The sequence below is a fragment of the Hemitrygon akajei genome, chromosome 7 (assembly GCF_048418815.1).
Source record: "Hemitrygon akajei chromosome 7, sHemAka1.3, whole genome shotgun sequence".
NCBI lineage: Eukaryota > Metazoa > Chordata > Chondrichthyes > Myliobatiformes > Dasyatidae > Hemitrygon > Hemitrygon akajei.
Genome location: NC_133130.1, coordinates 122,774,914 through 122,792,265, shown reverse-complemented (window position 1 = coordinate 122,792,265; position 17,352 = coordinate 122,774,914). Strand labels below are relative to the sequence as shown.

Here is a 17,352-nt window from a genome sequence, read left to right as displayed (position 1 = left end):
GGTTAATTTACAGGTTGAGTCTGTGGTAAATAAGGCAAATGCAATGTAGGCATTTATTTTAAGGGGAATAGAATATAAAACAAGGAGATAATGCTGAGTCTCTATAAGACCACACATGGAATATTGTGAACAGTTTTGGGCCCCATATCTCAGAAAGGGTGTATTGTCATTGGAGAGAGTCCAGAGGGGTTTCACTAGAATGATTCTGGGAATGAAGAGGTTAACATATGAGGAGCGTTTGGCAGCTTTGATACTGGATAGGGTAGATCTGGAGAGGATGTTTCCTATGAAGGGGGTATCCAGAACTAGAGGGCACAGTCTCAGAATTGACGGGCAACCGTTCAGAACAGAGGTAAGGAGGAGGTTTTTTTTTAGCCAGAGAGTGGTAAATCTGTGGAATGCTCTGCCACAGACTGTGGTGGAGGCCAAGTCCGTATGTATATTTAAGGTGGAAGTTGTTCGTTTCCTGATCAGTCAGGGCATCAAAAGTTCTGGCAAGAAGGCAGGTGTATGGGGTTGAGTGGGATCTGGGATCAGCCATGACAGAGTAGATTCAATGGGCTGAATGGCCTAATTCTGCTCCTGTTATGTCTTGTGTCTTCAGGGCATCCCATTTTAGCAGAGATGAGGAGGAATTTCTTTAGACAGGGTGGTGAATCTGTGATATTCATTGGCACGGGGCTGTGGAGGCCAAGTCATTTGGTATATTTAAAGTGCAGGTTGGATAGACTCTTGATTAGTAAGATCATCAATGTTACAGGAAGGATGCAGAAGAATGGGGTTTAACAGGATAATAAATCAGCCGTGATGGAATAGTGAGCACAGTCAATGGGCTGAATGGCCTAATTCTGCTTTGTGTCTTATGGTTTTATTGTCTACAGATCATGGGAAAAAGTATAAACACGTTTAAATTTGAGTTAAGTTTTATCAGTGACTCATCCAGCGACCTAGTATCACTTCTGTTTCTCTGCAGGGTTTGCGTACATCCATCGATGCATACGATAACTTTGACAACATCAGCCTCGCTCAGCGCCTAGAAAAGCATGAGCTAATTGAATTTAGGCGCATCGCTGCTTATCTCTACAAAGGTAACAATCGCTGGAAGCAGAGTGTGGAGCTGTGTAAAAAGGACCGTCTATACAAGGCAAGCACCCGTACAAGTATCACTTACTGAGTTCGGCTGTGACTTTCAAACTTGATTCTGAGTTCTCAATTTTTCTAGGATGCAATGCAATACGCAGCAGAGTCCAAGGACACAGAGCTCTCCGAGAAGCTGTTACAGTGGTTTCTAGAAGAGGGCAAACAAGAATGCTTTGCCTCTTGTCTATTCACATGCTATGATCTGTTACGGCCAGACGTGGTTCTTGAGCTCTCATGGAGGCATAACATTATGGACTTTGCGATGCCATACTTTATTCAAGTTATGAGAGAATACCTCAGCAAAGTAAGTGAGCTTTTAAATATCAGTAAAGTTTGAACCTTTATTAGTTACCAGTTAATATACCTTGGGTGGCAGGGTAGCTTAGCGATTGCAGCGCATTGCCCACGTTCATTCTCACCGCTGTCTCTAAGGAGTTTCTACATTCTCCCCATGGCCATGTGAATTCTCTTTGGGTTCTCCAGTTTCCTCCCATCTTCCAAAAAGTACGAAGTTAGTACTTTAATTGGTCATGTCGGATTTCTGGTTATCTTCCAATCCTTGGGCTTCTCCAGGAGTCGGGAATGGTGAGCAGTCTTAATTCTTAACAATCATTTATTTTTGAAGTCCAAACAGACATACAAATACTACACAGACTAAATAAAGAGCCGAGAAATGAAGTAAGAGGAATGAAAAGGAGTCAGAAGCAGAGATAAAAGTTCAAAGGTTCATTTATTATCAAAGCATGTATCCATATGTAACTCTGAAATTTGTATTTCTCCAGGTAGCCAGGTAACACAGAAAGAACAGGTCATTCAGAGAAGAACATCAAAACCTCTCCCCACCCCGTACAAAAAAGAACGGCATCCAGATCATCAACCCCCCCACCCCAATACAATACAAAACAAAACAAACTTTGACCCCCTCCCCCCATACACACACAAAAAGCTAACAGAAAACCCCCTCCCCTCACACAACAAAACAAAAATGGAGCAACCAATTTTTTTTTAAGCACAGAATATAGAAACCATGTCTGAAAAAGTCCACAGTCCATATATGCAATAGTCCAATCCATAAGCGTGGAATCTCGGTATCTACAGTATCTCCGAAAGACAGAGGAGGCCTACCTGCCTGCCACGTTGATGGGCCGCTCACAGACTCCTTCTCTGGCAGCGATCGAAAGGAAGACAGTCGGCGCTGAAACCCTTGCTCACCTTCTGCATTCACTTCAATGTGCCAATCTTCCTCGACGCTTTAATTGACCATTACTGGACGCTGTAAATGGTGAAATGGAGTCGAACATCAGCTCATGCCCCATCTCAAAGTTCCTTCACATCAAGGCTGTCGAGCACACACTCACTTCCCAGAATCTTCTCGACATCACTCTATTTCCAGGCTGTGAATCACAGGCTCTATCAGTCCCAGAAACACATTTAAGGTGAAAAACAGACGTAAAAGAAGTTAAAAGCTTATTTATATTTGCCGTCTAGAAGATGTCAACTGAGGGAGTGTAGTATGCTGGCGCCATCTTATGGAGCCTCTAAAAGATTCATCACCTTTATTATTGTGAAAAGAGAAATTCCTCAAATAACTGAACCAATCAATGGTTGTGCAATTACATCATGTGGGTAATGTGCCAATACTTAGCCAGTGGAAAATGAGAAATGTGATAAACTGTTAGATTAACTGCTGTACGGTTATCTACCAGTAAGTGAAGATGGACCACTGCATACTGTTAAAAATATGAGTTTGTTAAAGTACAAATCTCAAGTATTTTTAAACTAAACAGTGAAATGGTGATCAGATAGCTGTTGGATCTGTTACTTTTCTGATTCTTAAGAATGGTGAGGAGTTTTAATTTTTAATAGTTTATCTTAAAGTTTAAACAAACATACATGTACTAAGCGAAGAGCTGAGAGGCAAAGCAGAGATTCAATGAAAAGCAAAGTGGAGAAGGCAAAGAAAGATAAGATGACACCTATGAAAAATCTATCCTTTGTACTCAAGATAACAGAGGATTCCTTAGATAAGAATAAGTCAGTCAATGGTTGCACAATTCCATCACATGGTTAATGTGCCAACACATAGCCAGTGAAAGGATCTTGCATTACTTCATCTAATGAAGTATTTTTTAAAAATGCTGGTTTCCAACAGTCACACGGATGTAATTGACTGGTGTGGGATTCTTGGGACAGAAGGGCTTCTTCTGTAATGTACCTCTAAATAAAAAAATTGAGAATTTAATGTTGTTAGTATGAAATTTCAGTCTGGAGCAAGTCTTTCTGACTGAGCTTGGTGGGCCTACATTTGTAGGCATTGTGTACAGAGCAAAGTTCGTGTATTTGATCGGAAGTTGTATAAAGTACTGGGGGAGTTGCTCCAAATCTTTGCAAATGTTTACATAACAGTTGGCATGAGTGCAAGTGAACTTGTGTATATTGGAATTGCAATATGGGTATGAGGCTTTGCGTTTGAGAGTACGCGAAGCTTACATAAGAGATTCTACAGATGCTTGAAAGCTGGAGCAACAATTACAATACTGGAGGAGTTCAGGCAGCATCTGTGGAAATGAATAAACGTTTTGTTGACATTTCAGGCGGAGACTTTTTATCACAGATGCTGCTTGGCCTGCTGAGTTCCTCCAATATTTTGTGTGTTCCATACAGACAGCGGCTAGAATTGAAGCCAGGTCTCCTGTGCTGTAATAGTCTTACGCTAACCGCCACTTGACTCTGCTGCCCTCTGCTGATGTTAGGTCAGTTGTCATTGTATAAATCTGAGATTTGTGTTACTTGTGACGGGTATTAAGGGATATGAAGAACTAGGAAACGGTTAATTCATGTTATCTGATCCAATAAGATAGCAGTGCAGGCTCCTACTGTTCCTTCTGAAGTATTGGTGAGTGCTATAGGTTCTTGAAGTTTGTGATCAAACCAAAGTTGGCATCTTGGTACCCTTTTTTTTCACTTGCATAATCATTCTGGCTGGGTCACATTTTTGCTGCCTGATATTCCTGTGATTTTCTTTCATCTGTGCTTTTGCTCTAGGTCTCAAGTTTCACCTCTGAATTTTCTTGCAGGTTGATGAAATAATGGAAAAGGTGACCATCTGCTCTTTTTTTTTGCTAACGTAGTCTGGATTCCTCAGCCCATAACTACTAGCTCAGGGTTTCTAACTGCTTTTAGAGGGAGATCCTTAAACTGTCCTTAATGGAGTGCAGTGTAAATCTGATGTAGTTGTGGACTAAACATAAAAATCCAACTAACTGCTTGCTGTCTGTTCTACCTAAAGCACTTGGATTCACTAATGGTATTCTTTCTACATGCTTGCCATCTGTTCTACCTAATGCACTTCGGTTCACTAACTTTATTCTTTCTACATCTTGAGGTTCTTGTGTATTACCAATCAAACAGGTTATTTAAATTACCCTTACTCTCTCCCTTCCATAATGTGGTGGATTCTGGTTAATTGGGACACAACAGGACTAATATATTTTGGCCCAGTTATAAGGCTGTCCCAACTAGCTGAAGTTTCATGGATATAGTTAAAAGGTGTTTTTTTTTAAAAGTCAATCTACAGTTTAACTGAGTAACAAATTATTTATTTAAATGAAATTACAGAACAAATTAGAACACTCCCAATAGCACTACCATACTATAAAACTGTGCTAGTTCCTAATAGTTATTGACAGAGGAATTCATCCAATGTTCTGGAATTCATCCAGTCTTCTTTTGATTGACTGTAAATGAGAAAAATCAACACCGACACCTGGTGCAGATAATGGACTGCCCTGTTGCCTTCCTGTGTGTAGTAATGTTGGCTGGTGTCAAAAATTTTTGTGGCACCTTGGTGATAGACTGAAACTTTTTGAAGTCAAAACTAAAAAAACAAAATTATCAATTTTGGTACATGGAGATGAGAAAAATTGAGGGCTGTGCCATAGAGTAATTCTGGGCAGTTTCTAGAATAAGTTACATGCTTGGCACAACATTGTGGGCTGAAGGACCCTGTAATGTGCTGTAGATTTCTGTGTTCTAAAAATCACTTTTTGAATTTGTCCATCAGCCCAAATGGATAACATAACATAAGCACAGATAACTGTTGCTATTTATGAACTGTTTGCTCTGAGCACTGTGTAGTGTCTAGGAGCCACACAAGTGCACGTGACTGACATAGTCAGAAACAGTTTGGCAATGTTCTCCAGTCCCAATTAAGTGGCAAAGTGTCCCAAATAAATGAAGGAAATCCCTTAAGTTTTCTTGATTAGTTTTTGTTCAAGAGTTGTCCCAAATAAAGGCTGCCCCAATGAACCAGAATCCCTGAATACCTACTTCTGTTATAACATGAACCAGTTCAGAGAAAACCCCGCATGTGTTTAAACCAGCTGCTGATGGGCTGTTCATATCTTGGAATATTGCCATGTTCGAGTTCTATGGAATGAGCTGAATTAGCAAATAGGAATTCAATAGTTCCAAAGAAAGTATGCTTCTGTGAATAAATCAGACTTCTGCAAAAAAAAAAGTAAGATTTTTGGATGGGTTAATTACTGTTTAACACCACAATATCTGACATTCCATGAAAGGACAAGTATACAAAAAGTACATGTAACATGATGAAAGATCCCACCCACCCTGCTCATGGACTGTTTGTCCCACTCCCATCAGGGAGCAGGCTACGTAGCATCCACATCAGGACCACCAGATTTAAAAACAGTTACTTTCCCCAAGCAGTAAGGCTGATCAACATGTCCACCCCTAGCTACCCCTACCACATCCCCAGCTTTATTATTTCCTGTCAAAGTTACCTTGCATACGCTCCTATGTCTAGTGCCCCTTTATGGGCATACAATCAATCTACGTATATAAGCTAACTTGTGTATTTATATTTGAAGTTTCCGTATTTTATTTATGATAGCGCTGACTAAGATTACAGCTGTGCAGCTTACTTCAATCCTGTGCAGTAGCCTTCCCTCACACCAGACAGTGATGCAGCCAGTTAGAAAGCTCTCCACAGTACATCTGTAGAAAATTGCAAGCATCTTTGGTGACATACCAAATCTCCTCAAACTCCTAATGAAATATAGCCACTGTCGTGCCTTTGTAGCTGCATCGATATGTTGGGTCCAGGTTAGTTCCTCAGATATTGACACCCAGGATCTTGAAATCACGCTGACCCCTCTGAGGACTGGTGTTTGTTCCCTTGACGCCCTTTTTGAAGTCATCAATGAGTTCCTTGGTCTTACTGATGTTGAGTGCAAGGTTGTTGCTGCAACACCACTCAACCAGCTGATCTATCTCGCTCCTGTATGCCTTCTCATCACCATCTGAAATTCTGCCAACAATAGTTGTATCATCAGCAAATTTATAGATGGCATTTGAGCTGTGCCTAGCCACACAGTCATGGGTGTAGAGAGAGTAGAGCAGTGGGCTAAGCACACATCCTTGAAGTGCACCATTGTTGATTGTCAGCCAGGTGGAGATGTTATTTCAGATCTGCACAGATTCAGTTCTCAGCTTTTTGTTTAAAAATAATAGATAATTCCCTTACAATGCTAAAGTTACCTTAGCAAGAATCTACTGGGAGAATTTTACAGTTAATTATTTGTCTTTGGCATTTACACCTCTGACCGCTGTTGCCCCACAACCCACCTGTAGCCACAACAAGACATGGTTCACATGTCAATTTTTATTTCACCTGCTAGAAAGGGAATAATTAGGAAAAACTAAGACATTCAGAAAAAATTGTCATGGTGTTTTGCAATCTGTTTTAACATTTATTGAACTGCATTATACACCGTGTACTTCCTGTACCTAACAAAGTGGCCACTGGGTATATGTGATCTTCTGCTGCTGTAGCCCATCCACTTCAAGGATGTGTTGCGTGTTTAGAGATGCTCTTCTTCACATAGCGTGTGGTTATTTGCCTTCATGTCAGCTTGAACCAGTTTGGCCGTTCTCCTCTGGCCTCTCTCATTAACGAAGTGTTTTCGCCCACAGAACTGCTGCTCACTGGATTTTTTTTTGTTTGTCACACCACTCTCTATAAACTCTAGAGACTGTTCTGCATAAAAATCCCAGAAAATCAGCAGTTTCTGTGATAGTCAAACCAATCATTCCATGGTCAAAGTCACTTAGATCACATTTCTTCCCCAATTCTGATGCTTGGTCTGAACAACAGCTGAACCTCTTGACCACATCTGCATGCTTTTATGCGTTGACTTGCTGCTACATAATTGGCTGATTAGATATTTGCATTAATAGGCAGGTGTACCTCATAATAAAATGGCCACTGAGTGTATTTGTCTTAACTGATTGTTATATTGTCTCCTAGTGTCTTATCTGTATCGTCTTACCACCTTGGATAATCTAAGCAGTAGATATTGGCATCAACCGTTGTAGATTAAACTCACTGTTTTTTGTGTGGCTCTTGTATGCATTTCTGTGGTGTGAATAGCTGAGTTATTATGCCTGTTGTTAATGAAAAGCACAAGCTGTGACTGATTTGTACATGTCTTTATACTCCAGGTGGATAAACTTGATGCTTTAGATAGCTTAAGGAAAGATGAAGAGCAAGTAACTGAACCAGCTCCACTAGTATTTGGTAAGTTTCTGCAGTCAAAGTTGAAACTAAATTTTATTATCAAGGTACATATAATTCACCATATGCAACCCTGAGATTCATTTTCCTGCAGGCAAATCTCAGCAAATCTGAAGAATAGTAACTATAACAGGATCAATGAAAGGTCAGCAAGAGTGCAGAAGACAACAAACTGCAAATACAAATATAAATAAGTAGCAATAATTAACAAGAATGTGAGATAGTCTTTAAAGTGAGATCATTAGTTGTGACATCATCTCAGTGGATGGGCAAGTGAGTGTAGTTAGCTTCTTTTGTTCAAGAGCCTGATTTTGAGGGGTAGTAACTGATCCTGAACATGGTGGTGTGAGCCCTAAGGCTCTTGTACCTTCTACCTGATGGTAGCAGCGAGAAAAGAACATGACCTGAATGATGGGGATCTCTGATGATGTCATGGTTTCTCATGCCCCACAAATGACCAGGAGACGCAGAAGATTCTTCAAGAAGGGTTAAACTTTAATTTGCAAATCAAAGCTGAGACAGTTATTGAGCTAGTCGCTGATTGCCCACTGATCCTTGTACATAGCATTTTTTATAGCAATCTCCTGGTTTAGTTGTATTAGCATATCCAATCGGTCTATAGTTGCGTATCACACGTACATCCTGCCACTGTTGTTTCTACCCATTGACTTAATCATGTTCTAATCTACATCTCTTAGCTACCTCTCATTAACACACCATTGTCTTCTACATTCTTAGGATTTCATTCTCCTACTAAATTGGGTACATGCATAGCAAATAGCAAGTTTCAAAATTGACTACATAGTTTTGGTTACACAGCAAAATTTATACTTTTATACTCCAATAATGACGGATGCTGCTTTCCTACAACAGCATTTCTTGTAGATGTGCTTAGTGGTGAGGAGGGCTTTACCTGTGATGTACTGGGCCAAATCCACTACCTTTTGTAGGATTTCTGTTCAAGGGCTTGATGTTTCCATATCAGGCCATGATGCAGCCAATTAATACACTGTCCACTGCATATCCATAGAAGTTTGTCATAGCTTTAGATATGCCAAATCTCCGCAGACTCCTAAGGAACTAGAGGCGCTGCTGTGCTTTCTTCACAATTGCACTTTTGCACTGGGTCCAGAACAGATCCCCTGAAATAGTAACACCCAAGAATTTAAAGTTGTTAACACTCTTCACCTCAGATCCTCCAGTGAGGACTGGCTCTCCTGAAGTCTACGGTTAACTGAAATAAGCTAGCTTAATGGGTAGAAGCGCAAGAGATTCTGCAGATGCTGAAATCCACAGTAACACTCACAAAATGCTGGAGGATCATGAAATCTAGTAAACTGGTTCATTATTATGGTGTCTTGGTAAATTACTGTGGCATGTGCAGTGAGGAAAACTAGTTTTGCATGCTGTCCATACAGATTGATCCGTTATTTATTTATTAAGATACAGCGCTGAACAAACCATTCAGGCCCTTCAGGCCATACCACTCAGCGACACCAATTTAATCCTACCTCAGTCACAGGACAGTTTGTAAAGACCAATTAACCTGCCAGCTGGTATGTCTTTAGACTGTGGGAGGAAACCAGAGCACCCAGAGGAAACCCACACAATCACAGGGAGAACGTACAAACTCCTTACAGGCAGTGATGAAAATTGAATCTGGGTCACTGGTACTGTAAAGAGTTGTGCTAACCACTGCAGAGACGCGTTTGAAGTCACAAAGTGGGAAGCAATATTGAAGAATAGAGTGTTGTCCACAGAGTGCAGTGCAGGTAGCAAATGAGATGCAAGTTTGTTCAATCTAAAGTCCATTCTATTGATCAAGGACGTTGATCTTGTAGTGAAGTTTGCTGTCACTCCAGTTAGCACATAGGCCATTACAGCGCAGTGCAGGCGATTTTCCCACGATGTTGTGAGACCCTTTAACCTAATCCAAATTCAATCCAACTCTTCACTCCCACATAACCTTACATTTTTCTCCAAGTCTCTAAGAGTCTTTTAAATGTCCTTAATGTATCTGCCTCTACTACCACCCCCAGCAGCACTTACCCTGCGCTCTCCACTCTGTATTTTTAGAAAAACACCTACCTCTGACATCCTCCTAAACTCCTGTCCCCTTAAAATTATGCCCCTTGACAAGAATACAAAAGCGAGGATGTAATGTTGAGGCATGATAAGGCACTCGTGAGACCTAACTTGAGTATTGTGAGCAGTTTGCTGTATCTCAATAAATAAATATATAAAGTACATAGAGGGCTGGGATGCTATGGTCTGGGTAGATAGAGGGAACAAGGCAGAAAATGGGGTCAGCCCAGGGTAAATAGGCTGAAGGGTCTTTCTGTGCTGCACTGCATTATATTTAGAGATACATTGCAGAATAGTTCTTTTGAGCTACACTGCCCAGCAGTCAATCTGTTTTAACCCAAGCCTGCTCTGGCCTTTTCTGATGGTTTACCTTCTCTTTTCACAGGTCAGCAGTTGATGTTGACAGCCGGCCCCACTCCAGTACCCCCTCAGCCCGCCTACGCCTATGGTTACCCAACTGGCTACAGCCAGCCCGCTTACGGCTTCAACATGTAGATGACTGCACCAGCTTCGCCGCTGCTACCCCGAATCCATGAAAAGCGTACTACAAACTCCATAAGAGCACAGGCACCCAGCTGAAACAGCACCTCAACCGCACGAGGATTTACAAAAAGGACTGCTATTACTGTTATTTATTACATTGTTACATTTCAACTTTAAAGTGTAGCTTTTTTAAAATTAGTAAATACAATCTGAGAGGCACTGATTAGAAATTAAAGCAAGTATTAACTAGTTAACGGAATCTGGTAATAACAGCATCCTGTAAGTCATCTTTCCAGTTTGACACTGGTTTAGTGCAATGTGAACTGTATTCTTTGTACAGTTCACCCTCAAGGTAGTGAGAAGACGTTACAGAAGGCAGCATTTCTTCCCTGGATTTTAAGCTTGAGGAATCATTTTTTATTGCCAGTATCTGCATGTTGCCAAGTATTTAATATTTCGCTGAATGTGAATGCAAAAGAAATTTTTTTTTGCATTCTTTAGCACTGAATATTGCATTTGGCCTCAAGGGTTCTGACTTGGACAGATGGAGCACTGTTCCGTATCAGTTTGGGTCTTCCATGCCAAAAAAGATGTGTGCCACTCACTGTTAAACTGAGGGAAACGCCCACTATGCCTAATATGGAAAAAAGCCTTGTTGCTAATCATGAGTATCACTGGATAAGTTGAGTGACAACAATGTTTAGATGAAGCCTTGATGCTGTTGGATTCCCAAATTCAGAAGGAGACCCACCTCTTGGTTTTATTGAGCAAGTATTTTGGGGAACACGCCACAGCGATGTTAACAATCTACTTCACCCCAGAATGTAATGCTAGTCACAATGGTAAGATGCCTTTACCGTGGGGGAAACTGCTGTTAACGCGAGCTTCGATATCAAAGGCATTGTGAATATTACTTTGCATAACTGTACAAATTTATTGGTTGGCAAGTTAAAAATGTGTATTTGACCTCTTCCTGCTGCCTCATGACATGCCACCAGAGGGAAAAATAAAAGTTTACACATGTAAATCTCATTGCCCTCACTAATCCATTGTATTAACTGTGTAAAGTTAATGTTCTGAGTGTGTCTACATGTAGTAATATAGAAATATATAGTTACTTTATTGAGATACAAGTGGAATAAACTGTTCCTTTGAGCTACGCTGCCCAGCCTAATCCTAGCCTAATGACAGGACAATTTTCAATAACCAATTAACCTAGTGTAGTGCTAAGCACAACACTTGCAGTACCAGCAACACAGGTTCAATTCCCACCTCTGCCTGCAGGTAGCTTGTATGTTCTCCCTGTGACCACATGGGTTTCCACCAGGTGCTCCAGTGTCCTTCCACAGTCTAAAGACATACCAGTTGGTAGATTAAAGGGTCATTGTAAGTTGTTCCGTGGTCAGGCTAGGGTTAACAATCAGGGGGTGGATTACCTGTTCTGCACAGTATGTCAATAAATAAATATAATGCAATGTAGTACTGATAAGCCTTTCTACAAGACCACAATATAATTAGGACATTTGGCCCATCAGGTCTGCTCCACCATTTCATCATAGCTGATCCATTTTTCCCCTCAGCCCAATCTATCCTTCCCGCTTATCCTTTCATGCCATGACCAATCAAGAATCTATCAACCTCTGCCTTAAATACACCTAAAGACTTGGCCTCCACAGCTGCCTGTGGCAACAAATTCCATAGATTCACCACTCTCAGGCTAAAGAAATTCCTCCTCATCTCCATTCTAAAAGGACGTCCCTCTATTCTGAGGCCATGTCCTCTGGTCTTGGACTTCCCCTCCTCAGGAAACATCCTCTCTGCATCCACTTTATCGAGGCCTTTCAACATTTGATAGGTTTCAGTGAGGTCATCCCTCAATCTTCTGAATTCTAGTGAGTAGAGGCCCAGAGTCAGCAAACGTTCCTCTTATGACAACTCTTTCAATCTTAGAATAATTTTCGTGGACCTCCTTTGAAGCCTGCCGGTCCAATGTCAGCACATCCTTTCCTAGGTAACGGCCCAAAACTGCTCACAATACTCCGGGTGAGGCTTCACCAGTGTCTTACAAAGCCTGTCTTCCATCCTTTTATATTCTAGTCCTCTTGAAATGAATGTTGCATGTTGCATTTGGCTTCCTCACCACCAGCTCAACCTAGAAATTATCCTTTAGGGAATCCTGCACAAGGACCGCCAAGTCCTTTTACACCCCAGATTTTAAAATTTTCTTTCCATTTAGAAAATCATCTACTCTTTTATTTCTTCTACCAAAGTGCATGACCATATACTTCGCAACACAGTATTTCATCTGCCACTTCTTTGCCCATTCTCCTAATCTGTCGGCTTCTCAGTTTAATCAAAACTACCTGCATACCCCACCTATTATATTTGTTTTGTCCACAGACTTGATCACAAAGCCATCAATTCCATCTTCCAAATCATTGACCTACAAGGTAAAAATTGATCCAAATACAGACCCCGATGGAACACCACTAGTCACCAGCAGCCAGCAAAGGCTCCCTTTATTCCCACTCTGCCTTTTGCTAATCAGCAAATGCTCTGTACATGCCAGAATCTTGTAATATCATGGCCTCTTAACTTGTTGAGCAGCTTTATATGTGGCACTTTGTAAAAGGCCTTCTGAAAATCCAAGTACACAACATCCACCAATTCTCCTTTGGCTATTCTACTTGTTATTTCTTTGAGAATGCTAACAGATTTGTCAGGCAAGATTTTCCTTTGAGGAAACCATTCTGGCTATGGCCTATTTTATCTGTGCCTCCAAGTACACCGAAACATGATCCTTAATGTTTAACTCCAACTTCCCAACCACCGAGGCCAGACTATAACTGGCCTATAGTTTCCTTTCTTCTGCTTATCTCCCTTATGATTGAGAGGAGAGAACTGCAAAGGGAATTGGGTGCTAAGTTAAAGGGTTGTGACCTCAGGATTGCTACTCATGCCATGTCCTAGTGGGGTCAGAACTAGGAAGATTATACAGTTCAATACGTGGCTAAGGGGTTGGAGGATTTAAGATTTTTGGATTATTGAGCTCTCTTCCAGGGAAGATAGGACCTGTACAGAAGCGACAGTTTGCACCTGAACTGGAGGGGGACTAATATCCCAGCAGGAAGGTTTGTTAATGCTGTACGGTGAGGTTTAAACTAGAGTTGCAGGGGTATGGGAGCCACAGTGCCAGAACAGTGGAGAGTTTGTGCAGACAGACAAAGTTAGGAATCAAAAGGTTGAGCATGGTACTAATGTCCAGAGATGCATATATTTCAAGTATCATAAGAAAGGTGGATAATAGTGCTGAAGATGAGGCAGCTGGTTTACAAACAGAAGCAATGTGTAGTGAGGAGAGGCTGTTGATAGGGCAAAATTGCAATCAACAGGATGAGTTGTAACATAAAAGGTGGACAGAATCTAAAAGGGTGAATACAGGACTGAAAGTTGGATTTGAATGCGCACAGTATACGGAGTAAATCAATGAACTTGCTGCTCGGTTACAGATTGGCCGCTATGATGTAGGCATCACTGAATCAGGGTTGAAAGAAGATTATAGCTGCAAACTTAATGGCCAAGGATACACATCGTATCGAAAGGATAGGTACGAGGGCAGAGGGGGCAGAATGTTGGTAAATCAAGTCAGTAGAAAGATGACATAAAGTGGGAAGGTGTTGAATCATTGGAAATAGAGCTAAGGAACTGCAAGGATAAAATGACCCTGATGGGAGTTGCATACAGACCCCCAAACATTATTAAGGATGTAGCCTAAAAGTTACAATGAGAGACAGAAAATGTATGCCAAAAGGGCAATGCTACGATAATCATGGGGGACTTCAATCTGCAGATAGATTGGAAAAATCAGGTTGGTGTTGGATTCCAGGAGGAGGAATGCTACAGGTTTTTTTTTGAGCAGCTCATGGCTGAGCCTATTAAGGGATCAGCTATTCTGGATTGGGTGTTATGTAATGAACCAGAATTGATTTGAGAGCTTAAAGTAAAAGAACCCTAAAGAGAAAGTGATCATAATATGATCAGATTCACTCTGAAATTTGAGGAGAAGCTACAATCAGATGTATCAGTATTACAGTGGAATACAGGAAATTAGAGGCATGAGAGCAGGGGTGCCAGAATTGATTGGAAAAGAACACTGGCAGGGATGATGGCAAAGCAGCAATGGCTGGAATTTCTGAAAGCACAGTATGTATACATCCCAAAGAGTAAGAAGTATTCTGAAGGAAAGATGACACAACTGTGGCTAACAAGAGAAGTCATAGCCAGTATAAAAGCCAGAGAAAGGGCATATAATATGGCAAAAATTAGTGGGAAGTCAGAGGATTGGAAAGCTTTTAAAAAGCAACAGATGGCAAGTAAAACAAAAGTTTTAAGAAGGTAAGGCTGGGATAAAAAAATAAGTTAGTTAATAATTTTAAAGAGGATACCAAAATTTTCTTCAGATACATAAAGTGTAAAAGAGAAGCAAGAGTGGATATTGGAATGCTGAAGAGGTAGTAATGGGGGATAACAAAATGGCGGAGGAACTGAATATTTTGTGTCAGTCTGCACTATGGAAGGCACTAGAACTATGGTGGAAGTTCCTGGTGTCAGGGGTCATGAAGTGTGTGAAGTTACCATAATTAGAGAGAAGGTTCTTGAAAAAGTGAAAGATCTGAAGGTAGATCAGTCACCTGGACCAGATGGTGTACACTCCAGGGTTCTGAATGAGGTGGCTGAAGAGAGTGTGGAGGCATTAGTAATGATCTTTCAAGAATCACTAGATACTCAAATAGTTCCGGAAGACAGGAAAATTGCCAATTACTCTAACAAGGGAGCGAGGCAGAAGAAAAAAAATTACAAGCCAGTTAGTCTGACCTCAATGGTTCGGAAGGTGTTTGAGTCGATTATTAAGGATGAGGTCTCGGTACTTGGAGGCATGTGACAAAGTAGGCAGTAATCAGCATGGTCATCAAGGAAAAATCTTGCCTGACAAATTTGTTGAAATTCTTTGAAGAAATAACAAGCAGGGTAGACAAAGGAGAATCGTTTGATGTTGTGTACTTGGATTTTCAGAAGGCCTTTGACAAGGTTCCGCACATGATGCTGCTTAACAAGTTAAGAGCCCATGATATTACAGGAAAGATTCTAGCATGGATAAAATAGCGGCTAATCGGCAGAAGGCAAAGAGTGGGAATAAAAGAAGCCTTTACTGGTTGGCTGCCGATGAATAGTGGTGTTTCACAGGGGTCCCAGTTGGGACCAATTCTTTTTACATTATATTTCAATGATTTAGATGATGGAATTGATGGGTTTGTTGCAAAGTTTGCAGATGATATGAAGATAGGTAGAGGGACAGGTAGTTTTGAGGAAGTAGAGAAGCCATAGAAGGACTTAAACAGCTTAGGAGAATGCGCAAAGAAATGGCCGATGGAATGCAGTGTCAGGAAGTGTGTGGTCATGCACTTTGGTAGAACAAATGAAATGGCTGATTATTTCTGAGGTGCAAAAGGATTTGGGAATCTTTGTGCAGGATTCCCTAAAGGTTAATTTGCAGGTTGAGTATGTGGTGAGGAAGGCAAATGCAATGTTAGCATTCATTTGGAGAGCACTAGAATATAAAAGCAAGGATGTAAAGTTGAGACTTTATAATGCACTGGTGAGGACTCACTTGGAGTAGCTTTGGGCCCCTTATCTTAGAAAGAATGTGCTGAAACTGGAGAGAGTTCAAAGGAAGTTAATGAAAATGATTCCAGGATTAAGCCGCTTGTCATATGAAGAGTGTTTGATGGCATCTTTATTCACTAGAATTCAGAAGAATGAAGGGTGACCTCATTGAAACCTATCGAATGGAGAAAGGCCTTGTTAGAGTAGATATGGACAGGATGTTTTCTACAATGGCAGAGTCTAAGACCAGAGGACACAGCCTCAGAATAAAGGGGCATCCTTTTAGGACAGAGATGAAGAATTTCTTCAGTCAGAGAGAGGTGAATCTGTGGAAATCATTGCCAAATCTTTGTGTATTGAAGGCAGTGGTTGATGGACGCTTGCTTGTCAGGGCATGTAGGGATATGTGGACCAGGCAGGAGATTGGGGCTAATTGGATCAGCCATACGGCCTAATTCTGTTCCTATATCTTATGGTCTTATTGAAGAGTGGAGTGACATTTGCAATTTCCCAGTTCTCCTGATCCATGCCAGAATCAATTGATTCTTGAAAGATTATTACTAATGCCTCCACAATCTCTTCAGCCACCCCTTTCAGAACCCTGGGATGTACACCGTCTGGTCCAGGTGACTTATCTACCTTCAGATCTTTCAGTTTTCCAAGAACCTTCTCCCTTGTACTGGCAACTTCACTCACTTCTGTCCCTTGAAGTTTTGGCATACTGCTGGTGTCTTCCACAGTGAAGACTGATGCAAAATACTTAGTCAGTTTGTCTGCCATTTCCTTGTCCCCCATTACTACCTCTCCATTATTGTTCTCCAGCAATCTACTCTCGCCTCTCTTTTACACTCTATATATCTGAAGAAACTTTTGGTATCCTCTTTAATATTATTGGTGAACTCACCTTCATATCCCATCTCATGTGCTCACCACAAGCTGCTCTAAAAAGCCGCCTCACAGACATTCTAGAAACTCCCCCTCTTGGAATCCAGCACCAACCTGATTTTTCAAATCTACCTGCATGTTGAAATCCCTCATGTCTATCATTACAGTATATGTCCAGTCAGAGTCTTTTTACCCTTGCAGTTTCTTAGCTCTATCCACAACATCTTCCAATCCTATGTCACCTCTTTAATATTTTACCAACAGAGCCACACCTGCCCGTCCTTTTGATACAATCTGTATCCTTGGATGTTAAGCTCCCAGTTATAATTTTCTTTCTGCCTTGTTTCAATGATGCCCACAATGTCATTCATGACAATCTGTAACTATGCTACAAGTTTATCTACCTTACAAGGTCAGGAATCAAAAGGTGGGACTAATATTTCAATGTATGACTATTGTAGGAAAGGCAGATGAACTTAGGACTTGGAATTATGACATTG

The 17,352-nt window shown here is 41.0% G+C and overlaps 1 protein-coding gene across 3 annotated transcripts in view; it reads left to right on the top strand.

The window, feature by feature from the left end:
- cltcl1 (clathrin, heavy chain-like 1) overlaps positions 1-11,330 on the top strand; it is a 146,149-nt gene extending 134,819 nt beyond the window's left edge. Inside the window, exons 29-33 of one of the 3 annotated variants that reach the window (XR_012099692.1) lie at positions 974-1,144; positions 1,223-1,444; positions 4,186-4,238; positions 7,663-7,738; positions 10,206-10,265. Coding sequence is in view for 2 of the 3 variants with exons in the window: in XM_073051871.1 (XP_072907972.1) it covers positions 974-1,144; positions 1,223-1,444; positions 4,218-4,238; positions 7,663-7,738; positions 10,206-10,315 (600 nt within the window). In the remaining variant the exon portion in view is untranslated. Of the gene's footprint in view, positions 1-973; positions 1,145-1,222; positions 1,445-4,185; positions 4,239-7,662; positions 7,739-10,205 lie in introns of all 3 variants that reach the window. The other 2 variants (XM_073051871.1, XM_073051872.1) reach the window with 2 other exon arrangements.
- The last annotated feature ends 6,022 nt before the right edge of the window (positions 11,331-17,352 follow it).